This window comes from Melanotaenia boesemani, chromosome 7 (genome assembly GCF_017639745.1).
Source record: "Melanotaenia boesemani isolate fMelBoe1 chromosome 7, fMelBoe1.pri, whole genome shotgun sequence".
Classification (NCBI taxonomy): domain Eukaryota; kingdom Metazoa; phylum Chordata; class Actinopteri; order Atheriniformes; family Melanotaeniidae; genus Melanotaenia; species Melanotaenia boesemani.
In genome coordinates, this window is record NC_055688.1 from 575,124 (window position 1) to 594,457 (window position 19,334).

The 19,334-nt window shown below is 40.7% G+C and overlaps 1 protein-coding gene across 1 annotated transcript in view; it reads right to left on the reverse strand.

Annotated features, from left to right (window-relative positions):
• Window positions 1-16,611, reverse strand: part of rnf103 (ring finger protein 103) — a 51,713-nt gene extending 35,102 nt beyond the window's left edge. Inside the window, exons 1-4 of the mRNA XM_041990930.1 lie at window positions 15,991-16,611; window positions 15,779-15,912; window positions 2,108-2,224; window positions 1,932-1,989 (exon numbers count right to left, since the gene is read on the reverse strand). Coding sequence (XP_041846864.1) covers window positions 1,932-1,989; window positions 2,108-2,224; window positions 15,779-15,912; window positions 15,991-16,216 — 535 coding nt within the window. The 5' untranslated portion in view covers window positions 16,217-16,611. The remainder of the gene's footprint in view (window positions 1-1,931; window positions 1,990-2,107; window positions 2,225-15,778; window positions 15,913-15,990) is intronic.
• Window positions 16,612-19,334: the final 2,723 nt, after the last annotated feature.

Consider the following 19,334-nt stretch of genomic DNA (forward strand, 5'->3'; position numbering starts at 1 on the left):
TGCTGCCTTCCTGGGCGGGCGACGGTGGTCGTTCTCTGTGGACCGGTCGGGATCTGTAGCCTACGGGGGGGCTGGTGCCTGGGTCTCGGGACCGCTGGCCTGACTCTGGCCTCTGTTCAAGTGAGGTGGCATCTGCATGATCACTCTGCATGGTCACTCCTTCCTGAACGTCTCCACACAGTCTTGCGTCGCCGGGTGGCCGAGTTCTCCAACACATCCACACAGGTTTCTCTGCGCGTGTTCTTGAATACAGCAGTTTCACTTATATCTATTATCATATTTTTTTATTTCTTTGTTTTTTTTTTTTTTTATTATTTCTGTTCTTATTATTATTATTATTACTCCTACTCTTATATTATTACTACTACTATATTATTATTACTATTATTGTGATTATTATTATTGTTACTATTATCAACTAGTTGTGTAATGACCTACTGGCCAGGATGATCTTAGCTATATATGTTGTAAGTAGTATGGATTACATGGTTTTCTGTATAATGTTTTAAGTCCCCACCCGCACTCCCCACACCCTTTCTGTCCCTCTCTCTCCCCTCCCTCTTCTCTCTACTTTCTTTTCTATCTCTCTCTCTCTCTGTCCCCTCCGGTCGAGTCCAGCATTTAGAGTCTGATTTAATAAAGTTTTTCAATGTCATCAAGAGGGACTTTATACATGTAGTTATAAATCCCTTGCTTGATAGAGTAAAATTGCCCAGCACCAGACAGAGCAGCCAGACAATCATTCTGTTTGCAACGATGCTGGACAAGACAGGTTAAAAAAAAAAAAAAAAAAAAAAAAAAAAGTAAAATAACCAGCTCACCACAAACAGCTGTCTGACCTGGACAGACGCTCTGTGACCAGGAAAGCCACCATGTGACCACAGAGGACCTCCCACCCACTTTACACCTGTCTCAGGTGTTACCTTCAGGGAGACGTTACAAAGTCCCACTGGCCCGGAAAAATGTCAAAATCCTTCATTCCCTCTGTTATAACCGTTCTGAATTATATGAAATAGACACAACTCATCTTACCATTTTCTTTGTAAATTGAATGGTTTTTTTTTACGTGAACCCTTGAGCCTGTCAAAAGAATTTCTATCTATCTGTCTGTCTGTCTGTCTTAAGGTTGATCTGGGAAAATGGGTTTAGATTAGAAAAATGGTTCTAGGGTATGTATATATAACTGGCTACATAAGTATGAACACCTTCAACCAAAAACTGTAGATCTGGTCCCTGTATTCAGTCATCAGACTGATGAACTCCAGATAAAGTCCAGATGACCACCATGGAGCACAGTGAAGACCATTATAAGGAAGTGGAGATAATATAGGACAACAGGGACAAAGACCTGGATGTCCCCCCAAAACTGATGAAGAGATGAAAACTGGTCAGGGAGATCTACAGCCACGCTGCAGGAGCTGGTGGAGGTTCTGGAAGTTGTGCTTGTGTCCTACAGGTGACAACAATCTCTGGAAGACTTTTCTGACAAAGACAAGAATGAAAGACAAAAAAATCCTCCAAGTTTCCCCAAAACATGTTGGAAAATGTGTGGTGATCTGAGGATACCAAGGCTGGACTCAACTCCAGGAAGAAAAAACACCTAACACCCAGTCGTGGTGATCATGGTGGTGGCAGCATCATGCTGTGGGGTAACTGGAGTTTCTGTCAAGGTAGAGGGGTTCTGATGAGGTCCACACAACTTTTCTTCTGGGTTAGAGGTGAAGAACTCATACTTATTAATGTTAGTTCTTTTCATAGTGGAAGCATAATGATGTGTTCAACCTCTGTGCAGTCCAGCAGATGTTAGCAGACACCAGGAAGCAGCAATGCTAACATGTAGCTTTGCAACATGGCGGGAGAAACTGGGCTGAAAGACTCTACCAAGCGTCAGCATCCAAAACAAACACATCAGGAAGCTGAACTCTCCTTACCCTGCCCTCCCTCCCTGCCCTGCCCTCCAGGATCTTTCACAGCCCCTGTTCTTCCATTCTGGGAATGTCATTTCAGACAGGAAGCAGAAAAAATAGACCCTGTGATGAGAAAGTTGATGACAAAGTGGATCTGCGAGTTTTCAAACCTCTACCTGGGAAGTCAGGTCAGCTTCCTACCTGTGGTCACTGGAGCAGTTGAAGGTTCCAGTTCTGATGCCAAACTGGGACACTTTCTGCACCATCTTCTCCCAGTTGGACTGACTGAGCAGAGCCTCTCTGTCCTGGGCTATGACCTGCAGACCCAGAGAGACATGAAGACACCTCCATGTCAAACTCCTCCTGGACCAGTTTCTGATTGGACACGAGTTTTTATGTTATTAGAAATATGGGCTCAGCATGAAGTCAGAAAGAAGCTGCAGCTGTAAATAAATGTTAAATGTCTGGAAATCAAGTTTGTCGTCCTGCAAAAAAAAAAAAAAAAAAAGCCCCATCAATTCCAGTTTGTGCAGAAAGGATCAGCTTTGTTTGTGAAACAGATTTGTATTTGTGGAAAAGCACAAAGCACGAAACTGTGAGCGAGACTCAGAAAGTTTTTGTCCCGTGTCTTTTTACGTCTGATTGGACGGTGACTAATCAAACTGTCCAATCAGAGCGCAGACGGTTTCCTGTACTTCCGCACCGCTGCAGCTCTTAAAGGGGAGCTGAGAACATTTTAATGACGGATGGTGGTGGATTGTGTGTCAAAGTGAACATGAGAAACAGGTATTTCTCAGTCCAAGACTCGAGCAGCAGATGCTGCAGACTCTCTCTGCAGACCTTTGCCTCCACCGGCCGGTATGGTGGTCGCTCAGCTTCTTCTCAGAGCGAGAGGTTCAAAAACGGTATCTTCTACTGGGCTTCGGTACAACCCATCACTACCCAGGAGGCCAAAAGCCATGTACAGGCGGTGTTTGCTTGTGGAGGAGCTCGGGAGAACCATGGTGATCATCCTAATGCAGAGAGACAGAGTCCGAAGCTCCTGCTGCTGGAGTCTTGGCCTGAGTAATACTGGTTTATGTTAGAGGGAGACATCTGTCACTAATAGACAATCTTTGCAGGTTAAAGGTGAACGTTTTCAACAAAAAAATACATTTTTCAAAAATAATTCATCAAAAGAAGGTCCAGGTGGGTGCAGAGTAAAAGTATTCATCTGAATTAAAAACTATATTATAGGATGTAAATAATTATGTTATAAAAACCCTAAAGGATTGTTTCCCCGTGGCTTGAATCTTTTTTTTATCCATAGTGCTTTATTTATATTTTGCACAAATATGAAAATTACAAAGAGGAACAAATTGGAACAAAGAGGAAGAATGACTGAAACAAGAGAATAAGCCACATGAACGTATCTGAAGTACGAGCTATAATGTATAATAAGAGGAGCCAGGCTTGTTCTTTTCAAAGACTTTTTCAGCCTTTTTTTGTAGGTTGCTGATTGATTTAATACATAGATTAATGTCATTAAGAAAAACAGAAAAATATGGTTTTCTTTTATTTTGTGTATATGATATTTTGCCATTATAATGAAAAGCTGACAAACAAAGAGTGTACCATTGTCCAGTTTTCTGTAGAGGGAGACACACACATCTCTAGCACTTAGTTATTAACTGACCGCTCTTCCTAAATGTTTAATTTGAACATCAATCCAGAACATTTTACAATATATGCATTCAAAAAACAGATGAATAATAGTCTCTTTGTGCAGTTCACAGAAGTCACAGGAATAGTTTATATTCAGATTAAATTGTTCCAGAACATGTTTTGCAGTTTAAATTCTGTAAGGATCTTAAATGACACGTCTTTTATCTTGTTGGTAAAGCAGGAAGCGTCTGTGCTGCTTTTTCCACTTTATACTGACAAATACGTCCAGAAATGTTGAACCGGAGGGTAAATGTTTCCAACAGTGATATTTCCTATGAACTATGTCGTTAAAAAAACCCACTTCTCCAGTCTGTTGGGTTTTGGGTGTCAGGGTTAGTTTTAGTTAGTTAGTTAGTTTTTCTTTCGGTGTAACAGGTCGTCCAAACTTCACCAGAAGATGATGTTTAAAAACTAACGACCGTCTATGGAAGCTGGCCAGATTGATGGAATTCAATTCCTCCAACGTCTTTAAAGACAAAATCAGGGAAGATCCTCCAAATACTATTCTTATTTTTAAAAAGTTTAATAAGCCAATTAAATTTAAAGCTATAGTTTAAAGACCCATAATCCAAAACTTCTAATCCACCATTTTGTTTACTGTTTAGTAAAGTTTCTTTCCTGAGATAACGGGGTTTGTTTCTTCAAATAAAGTTATATAAGTGTGAATTAAGTGACTTGGATATATGAGTAGGCATGTCCGGTGACAGCGAGGCGTATACAGATCTACACACACCTTCAGCCTTAGATAAAAACACAACCAGGAGTTACATCCAGTTTGTGTTGTTTATTATTGGATCAAAACCGAGCTTTGTTCGTGGTTTCTCATCTTGTGATACCTAAATAATATATTTTTAATTCCATTTATCCCTGTTAAATTACAACCTTTGAGGGGAGGAAGATTCTTTCAGGTTCATTTTCAGAGCAGACATGAGAAAACTTGTTTACACTTTCGAAACTTCATCTTTGTTTTATAAAAAAAGCGAAGTGTCATCGGCTAGTTGACAGATTTTCAGTTCAGTTCCCAGAGTTGAAATACCTCTAAAATTGGTTTGTTTGATGTGGACATAAAATAAAAATGGAGAAATAGGACAAAATGTTTGTGTTGTCCCTTAAGACACTTTTGCACACTGAGCTGTTGTTTTTACTGCATCCAGGAATTTATCACCAAAACTTAGGAATCGTATTGAAAGTAAAGATGTGTTCAACCGTGTGAAAAATGACTTTCCTCTAAAATTAAATGATTATATCAACCATGTCCAGATCATTCTTCATCTAAATGGTCCGGTTTGAACCTTTTGGCAAGTATAGAAGAAAATATTTTACAGTCATTATTTAATAATGTGATGGGTGTCCAGTTGTCAATATATCATTTATTTTTGTTGGGTTTGGGAATAAGTGTTATTACCGCTGTTCCTGTTGGTCTATTCCTAAAACGAGAAGGATGAACGGTGCTAATAACATTACGTGTTTATAAAATTCATTACCTGAAGAGTCCCTGTACATGTTTTAATTTCAATAATATTAAATGGGCCTTCACACGTATTTTTAAAGTTGTTTTCTGCTTTATGAATTGTATTAGAGACTGAGTGTAGGAGCGTTAAAACATTTGGGTTAGACGATGAGTAGTTGACATTTCTTTTCTTCTTTTTTCTAGGCTGAAGACATATTTAGAATTCTTTTCTAAATATTTCCATCCACTTTATTCCAGATCTCATGAAGCACCTCCAGCTTCACACATATCGTCTGAAGTTCCTGAGACGAAAGGTCTGACCTTTTAGAAAGATTCAGAATACTCGTAATAATCAAGTTCATATCTTTAATTTTTGCCTTTGTTTTTCCTATGTGAATAACCAAATTCCTAATTTCAAATTTCATTACTTCCCAGCTAAGTGCAGCATTCCCATCTGCACACGCCTGTCTCCAAGATTTTATCATGCTTCCTTAGTAAAATGTTTATCTCCTAATAGACATTTGTTTCATTTCCATTAGTTGCTGGTTATTCTTTTAGAACAAAAGTTACTTAGATCCACTTTTATAGAGATGGCCTTGTGGTAGATAAGATCTTTAACTTTTCACATTGAACATTATTTATCAGCCAGAAGTCAATTCTGGACTGCTGAGAAAAGCTGGAGTTATTCCAGTGAACATTATTTTATCAGGATTATTTTTTCGCCATATATCTGTTAGATCAAGTCTTAAACGTATATTTTGCAAGTCATTTACTGAATTGTTTGTTTTTGGAGGAAATCTATTATTTATATAATTTAATGTTGTATTAAAGTTGCCGCCCAAATGATTTTTTCAGAGGGAAATTTGGAGGATTGTTGACTAAATTTATTTTAAATTTTTAAAAATAAGGCATTGGTTAATACTCATGTGAGTGAATACTCATATGAACTGTGTGTTTGCAACCTCAAAAACTAAAATGATCCATCTGCCTTCATGTTTTTCTGCTGTGAGAATTTGGTCGCTGCAGTAGAAAAGCCACACCTGCAGATTTGCTACTTCCATGCGAAAACCAAACATCTGCGCCCCACTGGCTCCTCCAAAATTTCACATCTTCAACATTTGTGTGAGTTTCCTGAGTAAAATAAAAGTTGTGGCGTAGCACAGTACAAAAAACAGATTTCCTCTTTAACGTAAACCCGGCACTGAACCATGAAATTTGTTTTCAATAATAAGAAGAAGCTCCTCACTACTGGAAAACGTTGAGTTGCAATCTGGTACTACTGCATCAAAGTGAAGGTAGTATTTAGAACAGAGATCATTTTGAGGTGACATCTGTCTTTTCCACGAAAGCGCGATTTCCAACATAGCAGGCGACCTCCTTTCTCTACCACAGCCGTCCTCGCTTTGCCTCCCCTTCGCTGCGCCTCGTCCGCCGCTGTCAGATCCTCCTTGAGACGCAGCTGGTGTGTTTTCAGGTAGCTCTCCAGATCGCATCCCTCATGTTCCTCAGGCTGAATCGGGTTATTACTGGTCGTGGTGTTGTAGTTTGCCCTCCGTTCAGATACCTGTGTCGTCTTATGGGGTGAGCCACATCAACAGCTGCCTCCACTTTATTTTTCTCTACCCTAAAGGATTCTAAGCCAATAACATTAGTAGGATGGTGTCCCGTCAGGGACACGTTACGTCTCAAATTAAAGCGGACCAAAAACGAAGCAGGACGAGGATGAACGTCAGTCAAGCAGCTAAAAAAGCGGTTTTACGTGGCTAACACGGAGTAAAATACGACGCCTTTTAAAGCTTTGGTAAACACCGTATTTTACGCCGTTTTAGCCACAAAACGGTGTATTTTTGCCGTTTTAGCCACGTAAAACCGCACTTTTTTTATTACACACGCACCAATAGAATGGCGAATTATAACCCTTTTGGCTTGCCATAAACTCACACAATACTAGAAATAAATTAAGGACCACGACAACCGGAGTGGGACGAGCAGTAAATTCAACAGCTTGGACCACCGTCCTGCCTACTCAGGCAAACCCGCAGCAGATGACTCCTGCGTGCGGAGGCGATCATCCGCAGTGAAAACATCTTCAGAGGAGTTTGGAGGTTAGTAAACAGGACAAGAAGCATTAACGCTTCTGTATAGACCTATGAGTTGTTATCAGATACCACCCAGCTAACTGAGCTGATCTATTCACCTGTTTTCCATCTCTTTTGTATATAATCAGGTTCTGGTCCATGTTTACTTCATCAGAGGAGCCGAACAGCATCCTGGATGCTCCTGCTGCCACCAGCAGCTGCATCCATAAGGTAAATAAAACAGGTTTAATGAATAGAAAAAAATCTCTGCTCTTGATTATTTATTTTCATTTTGTGTACAGTGACCTTGGGTGTAGAAAGCCGCCAAGAAATACATTTATTATTATTATTATTATTATTAATGGAGATAACAAAGTTAAATGTAAACCATGCTTATATACAGATACTTGATTAAATGGAAAAAGGGAGCTGATGGAGCCACACAGAACTGGTTTTAACAGCAGACTCAGTCATTTCAACTGGACTTTTTTTAAATTCCAGTTTAAATGGCTGCTATTACAACGTGTGCACTCCTGGACAATTGAGAATTTTACACTATATATTAAAATGAAAAGTTGGCTTTATTAGCATCCTTCATGTTTATAACTTGTATTTTAATTCTAAAATGTTTATCCATTCAGCAGCTACCAGAGCCAGCGTCAACCATCAGCCAGCTGCAGGTAAAAACATCCTACTGCATTGTACATGCATCTTGTTGAGTTTTTATATTACAATTCAACATATTTTATTATAGTTGCTGTGTGTTAAGTATCTGTCTCCACCCTGTTTTTTCATGAAATAGGAAAAGGGCCGACACTCTTCTGGCTGCTGTGCAGGACAAGCTGTTAGATGCTGAACCGCAGAGGCAAAGCCATCCACACTTCAACATCCTGAAGTCTTTCAGGAACACAAAGGAGGCAGAAGAGCGAGCAGCTTGACATCTTAATAATATGTTCCGTATCACAGGACGAAGTTTGTCATGTTTAACAAAGATCTGGCATCAAATACTTGTGGACACAAATTACACACCTGTAAACATTTCACCACCTTTTTATATTTTTACCTTCATATACGCTAAATCTGTGTGACTATGTCCTCATAATTCTAAACCATAAGTCAGTCACAACCAACCCTCCAGTGACGGATTTCTCCTCCACCTTTCTACTGATGAGTCCATAAAACACACAAAGCTTAATAGCAGATGATGAGATCTTTATTTTACACATAACACAAAAAAAAAAAGAAAAAAAATGAAATGATGCATTTTCTATGGAACATTTTCTCTTTAAATGTGTACATCATGTATACATGTATGTTCTGTCTGTGGAACTTCCAGAACATGATGCTTATTATGAAGAGGTGTGTAGTGATTAGCTGGAAGGCAGGAGGTAAAGCATCCAGGCTGTTCTCCATCTCCTTCAGTATCTGCAGCAGGTGGTTGTGTCCATCCTCTCCAGTGCAGCTTCAGGCGGCCACAGATGTATTGAAATGTCTCCCTGGACATACAGAAATTCTCTATCCACTGCTCATCGGTAAAATTGAGAACAACCTTTTCCCGCTAGTTATCAGCTTTGCTCCGGACCAGCTGGACGGTGAGGAGGTTCAATGAGCTGCAGCAACGTCTGAAACAGAACACGAGTTACAATAAACCCGCCGTCTGAAATATTTACTCATAAGACACGTATACAATCGGCGCATGTTTAATAAGTTAAACTTACACGTCGTCTCCTTTGTCTGCGGCGGATCTCCTGCCGCTGGATTCTTCATCTTCTGACTCTCAGGAGCCTTCCAGCCTCGACGTGAGACGCCTGGTTGTATCGTCCATCATCATTTCTAGTGCTTCAGGTATGGCTGTACCTCCTGGGTACCTGTTTTTTCATTGCACCTTTCTGGAGCTCTGATAGGCTCACTTCTCTCCGAGCTGCCTTGATTTTAGCCTCCAACCTCCTCTTCCATGGTGGATATATATCTTTATGGTTGCTTTTTGGTTGATAGCCAAGCACCTCAAGGATCCCTGCTGTGGGTGTAGATCAGCTCATTGGTTTCAGTGATGGTCATTGTAGGAATCGTTCTCAAGGCTGCATTCACATCTTCCAGGAGACTTTCCCTAGGTGCTTCACTCAGCCTCTGTAATTGGCATCGGGGTTGCTTGATGTTAATTTTTGCCCTGATCTTATCTCTTTGGTCAGTCGCTGCCTCGCTCAGCGTGAATGTGCTTATTTGGGCTTCGTACCCAATATGTGGATGGGGAGTTGTTCCTCCCCCCGACCTGGAGTCTTGGCTCCCGCTTGCCGTAGCATTTGTGTTGTACCTCATTTAATCACACTACACCTCAGTATTCACACTACGTCTGCAATGGGACGGATTTGTGCTTCTGAGGGTGTAAAAGTAAACCGGACTTTATTCTTTACCTGCTGACCCTCATCTAGTGACAGACAGCAGCTCAAATCGTAGCAGCAGCACTTCCTGCAGCTGCCACAACCTGCTGCGAGTCTCCACAGCTTTCCAGAGCTGCTGGAGCTGCTGACAGGCAGCTAACAGCTAACAGCGCTAACAGCTCAGACTGGTATGTTCAGGACCACCTGGTTCATGTGTAGCTGAGGAGGTTCAGGAGGAAAAGTCTTCCACCTCAAAGTCGCTCTGTAACGTAGCTGCTTGGTGAATCTGGCTGAATCTCAGCTGAGCTGCTGTCTGTCAATCAATTCTGCCTGTGTATCCCTCCCGCCCACTCTCCGCCCTCTGATACCCCACACCTCCCACCAGTTTCAGCCATTTTTAAAAAATGGCAGTGGGTGGCGATAGCTACAACTTTAACTCCTCCCCGCCAGTAGGTGTCACTCTCACACTCGTTCTCTCTCGCTCCAACTGTAGATTCTACTAGTTGCCCGGTACGCCAAAAATATGTATGTGGACACATAGGAGTGCTGTCAAGCGAGGAGTCTTGTGTGGTTTATTATGAAATCCTTTCCGTGTGCCTAGTGTATATATCCATGACGCGGTATCTAGTGTATATATCCATGACGCGGTATCTAGTGTATATATCCATGACGCAGCATATAGTGTATATATCCATGACGCGGTATCTAGTGTATATATCCATGACGCAGCATCTAGTGTATATATCCATGACGCAGCATCTAGTGTATATATCCATGACGCGGCATCTAGTGTATATATCAATGACGCGGTATCTAGTGTATATATCCATGACGCGGCATCTAGTGTATATATCCATGACGCAGCATCTAATGTATATATCCATGACGCGGTATCTAGTGTATATATCCATGACGCGGTATCTAGTGTATATATCCATGACGCAGCATCTAGTGTATATATCCATGACGCGGCATCTAGTGTATATATCCATGACGCGGCATCTAGTGTATATATCAATGACGCGGTATCTAGTGTATATATCCATGACGCGGCATCTAGTGTATATATCCATGACGCAGCATCTAATGTATATATCCATGACGCGGTATCTAGTGTATATATCCATGACGCGGTATCTAGTGTATATATCCATGACGCAGCATCTAATGTATATATCCATGACGCGGTATCTAGTGTATATATCCATGACGCGGTATCTAGTGTATATATCTATGACGCAGCATCTAGTGTATATATCCATGACGCGACATCTAGTGTATATATCCATGACGCGGCATCTAGTGTATATATCCATGACGCAGCATCTAGTGTATATATCCATGACGCGGTATCTAGTGTATATATCCATGACGCAGCATCTAGTGTATATATCCATGACGCGGCATCTAGTGTATATATCCATGACGCGACATCTACTGTATATATCCATGACGCAGCATCTAGTGTATATATCCATGACGCGGTATCTAGTGTATATATCCATGACGCGGCATCTAGTGTATATATCCATGACGCGGCATCTAGTGTATATATCCATGACGCGGTATAGTGTATATATCCGTGATGCGGCATCTAGTGTATATATCCATGACGCGGTATAGTGTATATATCCATGACGGGGTATCTAGTGTATATATCCATGACGCGGTATGTATATATCCATGACGCGGTATGTATATATCCATGACGCGGTATAGTGTATATATCTATGACGCGGCATCTAGTGTATATATCTATGACGGGGTATCTAGTGTATATATCCATGACGCGGTATCTAGTGTATATATCCATGACGCGGTATAGTGTATATATCCATGACGCTGCATCTAGTGTATATATCTATGACGAGGTATCTAGTGTATATATCCATGACGCGGTATGTATATATCCATGACGCGGTATAGTGTATATATGCATGACGCGGTATAGTGTATATATCTATGACGCGGCATCTAGTGTATATATCCATGACGCGGTATCTAGTGTATATATCTATGACGCGGTATCTAGTGTATATATCTATGACGCGGTATAGTGCATATATCTATGACGCGGCATCTAGTGTATATATCCATGACGCGGTATAGTGTATATATCCATGACGCGGTATCTTGTGTATATATCTATGATGCGGTATCTAGTGTATATATCCATGACGCGGTATAGTGTATATATCTATGATGCTGCATCTAGTGTATATATCTATGACGCGGTATCTAGTGTATATATCCATGAAGCGGTATCTAGTGTATATATCCATGACGCGGTATAGTGTATATATCTATGACGCAGCATCTAGTGTATATATCTATGATGCGGTATCTAGTGTATATATCCATGACGCGGTATAGTGTATATATCTATGATGCTACATCTAGTGTATATATCTATGACGCGGTATCTAGTGTATATATCTATGACGCGACATCTAGTGTATATATCCATGACGCGGTATCTAGTGTATATATCCATGACGAGGTATCTAGTGTATATATCCATGACGCGGTATGTATATATCCATGACGCGGTATGTATATATCCATGACGCGGTATAGTGTATATATCTATGACGGGGTATCTAGTGTATATATCCATGACGCGGTATCTAGTGTATATATCCATGACGCGGTATAGTGTATATATCCATGACGCTGCATCTAGTGTATATATCTATGAGGAGGTATCTAGAGTATATATCCATGACGCGGTATGTATATATCCATGACGCGGTATAGTGTATATATGCATGACGCGGTATAGTGTATATATCTATGACGCGGCATCTAGTGTATATATCTATGACGCGGTATAGTGCATATATCTATGACGCGGTACCCAGTGTATATATCCATGACGCGGTATAGTGTATATATCCATGACGCGGTATCTTGTGTATATATCTATGACGGGGTATCTAGTGTATATATCCATGACGCGGTATCTAGTGTATATATCCATGACGAGGTATAGTGTATATATCCATGACGCTGCATCTAGTGTATATATCTATGACGAGGTATCTAGTGTATATATCCATGACGCGGTATGTATATATCCATGACGCGGTATAGTGTATATATGAATGACGCGGTATAGTGTATATATCTATGACGCGGTATCTAGTGTATATATCTATGACGCGGTATAGTGCATATATCTATGACGTGGCATCTAGTGTATATATCCATGACGCGGTATAGTGCATATATCTATGACGCGGCATCTAGTGTATATATCCATGACGCGGTATAGTGTATATATCCATGACGCGGTATCTTGTGTATATATCTATGACGCCGCATCTAGTGTATATATCTATGACGCGGTATCTAGTGTATATATCTATGACGCGGTATCTAGTGTATATATCCATGACGCGGTATGTATATATCCATGATGCGGTATAGTGTATATATCCATGACGCTGCATCTAGTGTATATATCTATGACGAGGTATCTAGTGTATATATCCATGACGCGGTATGTATATATCCATGACGCGGTATAGTGTATATATCTATGACGCAGCATCTAGTGTATATATCTATGATGCGGTATCTCTTGTATATATCCATGACGCGGTATAGTGTATATATCTATGACGCGGCATCTAGTGTATATATCCATGACGCGGTATAGTGTATATATCTATGACGCAGCATCTAGTGTATATATCTATGATGCGGTATCTAGTGTATATATCCATGACGCGGTATAGTGTATATATCTATGATGCTGCATCTAGTGTATATATCTATGACGCGGTATCTAGTGTATATATCCATGACGCGGTATCTAGTGTATATATCCATGACGCGGTATCTAGTGTATATATCCATGACGCGGTATAGTGTATATATCTATGACGCGGCATCTAGTGTATATATCCATGACGCGGTATCTAGTGTATATATCTATGACGCGGTATCTAGTGTATATATCTATGACGCGGTATCTAGTGTATATATCTATGACGCGGTATAGTGTATATATCTATGACGCGACATCTAGTGTATATATCCATAACGCGGTATCTAGTGTATATATCCATGACGCGGTATCTAGTGTATATATCCATGACGCGGTATCTAGTGTATATATCTATGACGCCGCATCTAGTGTATATATCCATGACGCGGTATAGTGCATATATCTATGACGCGGCATCTCGTGTATATTTCCATGACGCGGTATAGTGTATATATCTATGACGCGGCATCTAGTGTATATCCATGACGCGGTATCTAGTGTATATATCCATGAAGCGGTATCTAGTGTATATATGCATGACGCGGTATAGTGTATATATCTATGACGCGGCATCTAGTGTATATATCTATGACGCGGTATAGTGCATATATCTATGACGCGGTATCCAGTGTATATATCCATGACGAGGTATCTAGTGTATATATCCATGACGCGGTATCTAGTGTATATATCCATGACAAGGTATAGTGTATATATCCATGACGCTGCATCTAGTGTATATATCTATGACGAGGTATCTAGTGTATATATCCATGACGCGGTATGTATATATCCATGACGCGGTATAGTGTATATATGCATGACGCGGTATAGTGTATATATCTATGACGCGGTATCTAGTGTATATATCTATGACGCGGTATAGTGCATATATCTATGACGCGGCATCTAGTGTATATATCCATGACGCGGTATAGTGCATATATCTATGACGCGGCATCTAGTGTATATTTCCATGACGCGGTATAGTGTATATATCCATGACGCGGTATCTTGTGTATATATCTATGACGCCGCATCTAGTGTATATATCCATGACGCGGTATAGTGCATATATCTATGACGCGGCATCTAGTGTATATTTCCATGACGCGGTATAGTGTATATATCCATGACGCGGTATCTTGTGTATATATCTATGACGCCGCATCTAGTGTATATATCTATGACGCGGTATCTAGTGTATATATCTATGACGCGGTATCTAGTGTATATATCCATGACGCGGTATGTATATATCCATGATGCGGTATAGTGTATATATCCATGACGCTGCATCTAGTGTATATATCTATGACGAGGTATCTAGTGTATATATCCATGACGCGGTATAGTGTATATATCTATGATGCTGCATCTACTGTATATATCTATGACGCGGTATCTAGTGTATATATCTATGAAGCGGTATCTAGTGTATATATCCATGACGCGGTATGTATATATCTATGATGCGGCATCTAGTGTATATATCCATGACGCGGTATCTAGTGTATATATCCATGACGCGGTATGTATATATCTATGATGCGGCATCTAGTGTATATATCCATGACGCGGTATCTAGTGTATATATCCATGACGCGGTATCTAGTGTATATATCCATGACGCGGTATCTAACTGTCACCGACTATTAAAACGACTAGTCGACCAATCGGATTATGTATCATGATTATTATAAATGGATCTTATTTTACTTTCAGCTTTGAAATCTTGCATGAGGTTGTTTTGTAAGTGTGACGTTCCTCCTCTTTACATGTTCGAGCATTGCAGATGTACTTCCGTGGTACACAAGGTCCGCTTTACAAACCTCACATGTATTTAATGTATTTTGTAAGTTTAACGTGAAGTTATCCCAGACTTTTCATGTCCTCTGCCGCTGTTTTTCTCTCTGGTTGGTCGCCTTTTTTTCCCCTGGCAGACTTTACGGTGCATGTGCAACTTTCAGCAGAGATAGAGAAGACGACGATGTCTCACTCTGAAGGGTTTTTATTTAGTTGTTTTTTTTTGTTTGTTTGTTTGTTTTGTTTTTTGCTGAAAGGTAAATTTGTTGATGACAAAAGTCCACAACGTTGACTAATTGTTGCAGCCCTAATATCTATGCCACTGGCCAACAGCGTGGGTGTCTGCATCAGAGTGGAAGGACAGGAAGCCGTCTGATCTCTGATTGGCCAGTTTGATTAGCCACCATCCAATCAGATAAATGTAAAAACAGTCTTGCGGTTTTGTCTGTGGGCAGGATGTTTGCAAAAGAACTTCATTATTTTCCACAAACACAGATCTTTTGCCCACCAGGCAGATCCTTTCTGAACTTTCACAAACTGGAATTTTTCAGGCAGTTTTTTAGCAGGATGAAAAACCTGATTTACAAACATACAATGAAATTATTTGCAAAAAATTTACAGCTGCGACATCTTTCTGACTTTATATTGAGCCCATATTAGAAACCGTATCTTACAGGTTTTACCTGGACCAGCCAGATTCCGTCTTTAGTGTCCTCCACCAACTCATAGAAGTGCATCTCCCCGCTGAAGAGCGTGGAGTCTCCCGCCTCCTTCTCCTTCTTGATGGCGGAGTACAGCTCCCCCTGGGTCAGCTCTCCTGTGGGACAGTAAACTCTGATGAGGGCTGTGAACCTGTCACAGATGGTCCCTGAACGTCTCGCAAGCTCAGTCTTACCGGATTTCTCCACCAGCTCGCTAACATCCTTCTTCTCGGCCAGTCCGGCGTATCCCAGTCCTCTGCACTCCAGGATGGTCTTCAGCTTGTTGTAGCTCAGAGTGACCGGATCCACCAGCTGCGTGGCGAACATCCCGGTCTCATACCAGACCACCGCCTCAAAGATCCGGGCCAGCACAAACAGCACGATGAAGTAGAGGAACAAGAAGAAGAGCTTCAGCCACATCTTCCAGCTGAACGGAGCTCTGTCTCACCGCGCAACGTTTCCAGCGGACACTCCTGAACATCTGGGTCCAGTCTGTCTCTCAGTCCGCTGTCTCCTCCGAACCGGACCGGACCCTGACAGCTAGCTATGCCGCTGACGTTCCAAGGTAGGCCCCGGCTGTGTCAAAACAAAAAGGCCTATGACGGTTCACGCGCAGCTAGCTCCCACAGACCGCCACGTCCCAGTCCCGTGCACCCGCACGTCCACGACGTTAGATGCCAGGCTCGTTCAGGATGAGCCCGAACCGAGTCCGGTCCATCAGAACCAGAACAGATGTAAGCAGCAGTCGGGATAACTGTCAGTTTATCCCGAACAGATGATCCCGACTGCTCTGACGTAATGTCAACCAAGACATCCAAGATCTCGCGAGATCGAAGCGACAGCGTTACGAGGAACGCGGTTGCGCGCTGGTACGGACCACTACAAGGGTCAGAATTTCTTTGCGTTTATTAATTAAATAATTTAATTTATGCAGTTGATTAATTCACTTTATGCTAACTTGGCAGGACAACTATTTATTTCAATCTTTACACATGAATAAAAGCCATGATTTAAATGATCAGTAACTAATGGTAATGTAAACTAAAACATGGAAAGATTGTTCTAATCAGTTCATTTCTAAATTGACCAGAACAAAGAAAAAGAAGGCATTGAAGAAATATTTACATAAATGTTTATTTATATGCATAAAAGCCAGAAGTTTATCTTTAATTTCCTGCAGAGAACGCAGACGTGACGTCAGCGCGGCTTTGCCCGCCATGTTGGGGGAACCAGCTACTGTTTCTCTCCTGTAAGCTGTATTAAAAACACGTGTAAAACATGCTAGAGAGAATCAGCTGACAGCAAGTGGTTACGATGCAGAAACACAGATTCATAATAAGGTAGATCCTACCATCTGCTGGAGAATGACTGAGGTCCAGGTGTAGATGCCTCCACCTGCATCAGTCTCAGATGTCGGTGTTCACCTGCTGTTAGTGGACGTTCTGACACCTGTCATGGATTTATAAACTACTGATCATTAAATGTTCATGCAGACTTTTTACAGACGGAAGGATTGAAACCTGCCAGTCGGCTTCACCACCATCTTCATTTATAGCTTCATTATCGATCTGATATCAGATGATCTGTTCATCTGTCTGGATTCATTTCTGATCAGTTAACATATAATTAATATATACTGGGATTTATAAAAGGAAAAAGATCTGAATATACAGGAGTCATTTGTTTAATACGTTTAAAGGACCAAAAATACAAGGAAGTTGATTTGTTTATTCCAACAATAAAATATACACAAAACTTTACTGGATGTGGTGAAACCAGTAAACAGTACTGAATGTGTGACAAAACCAGACTGGGACTCATGTTAACCAGAGAACAACAAACATCCCACCTGGTCATGTTCTCATCTGTACCTGGAGTTTAATCCTGTACCTGTTCTCTCATCATCCATTCATCCAGCAGACAGCTTGGAAATGCAGCCATGTTTACTTCTGCTACATAAACTGTCCTTTATGTCCAGCCCACGCTCAACCAGAAGCTCCTCAGCTGGAGACGCACACATCCACCGTTCTCTGGGGTGTGTGGCTAATAGTCTCTGGGACATGTCCACTGGTCTCTGGGACATATCCACCTGTCTCTGGGACATGTCCACTGGTCTCTGGGACATATCCACCTGTCTCTGGGACATGTCCACTGGTCTCTGGGACATATCCACCCGTCTCTGGGACATATCCACTGCACTGCCTCCAAGATGGAGACGGAGAATGAAAACCTTCTACTTCACTTCTTGTTTAAAGTTGCTGAATATTTACCAGAATATTACCAGAACAGTTACCAGAATATTACCAGAATATTTACCAGATTATTAACAGAACAGTTACCAGAATATTACCAGAATATTAACCAGATTATTACCAGAATATTTACCAGAATATTTACCAGAATATTAACCAGATTATTACCAGAATATTTACCCGAATATTAACCAGATTATTACCAGAATATTTACCAGATTATTACCAGAATATTGCCAGAATATTTACCAGATTATTTCCAGAATATTTAACAGAATATTAGCAGAATATTTACCAGAATATTTACCAGATCATTACCAGAATATTTACCAGATTATTACCAGAATATTTACTGGAATATTTACCAGAATATTCACCAGATTATTAACATAATATTTACCAGAATATTAACCAGATTATTACCAGAATATTTACCCAAATATTAACCAGATTATTACCAGAATATTTACCCGAATATTAACCAGATTATTACCAGAATATTTACCACATTATTTACCAGAATATTCACCAGATTATTACCAGAATATTTACCCGAATATTAACCAGATTATTACCAGAATATTTACCAGAATATTAACCAGATTATTACCAGAATATTTACCAGAATATTTACCAGATCATTACCAGAATATTACCAGAATATTTACCAGAATATTTACCTGAATATTCACCAGATTATTACCAGAATATTAACCAGATTATTACCAGAATATTTACCCGAATATTACCAGAATATTTACCAGATTATTACCAGAATATTTACCAGAATATTACCAGAATATTAGCAGAATATTTACCAGAATATTAGCAGAATAGGGAGAATGGAGATGAGTGAAACAGCGGATGGACCTGTATGTTTTTGTCGTTGTTCCAGTTTTGTTTTATGTTTTTGATTAGTTCAGTTGGCCTGTGCGACGCCTTCAAGGACAAGTATTTCCGACTCTTAGCTCAGCCATTTCTGCCTCTTCTCATCCCTCCGGTGATGAATGTGGACAGGTCATTTATACTACCCAGTCCCTGCAGAGTCTTGGCAAGAGGAAGACCAACTGGAGGCCCAAACTGACGGAGAGAACTTTGGCCTCTCGGTCAGATCCCACCCACCCGCTGATCAGAAGCGGTTGCAAGTCGGTCCAAATGGAATCGGATGAGTACGACCAGTCTCCTCTCTTCTGAACTGCTAGTATGGTTGGTGTCTAAAAGAAGCGGTAATAATGAAATAATTTGCCTTTTGAGGAGAAACTAGGCCAAAGTCTCAGACTATGGAG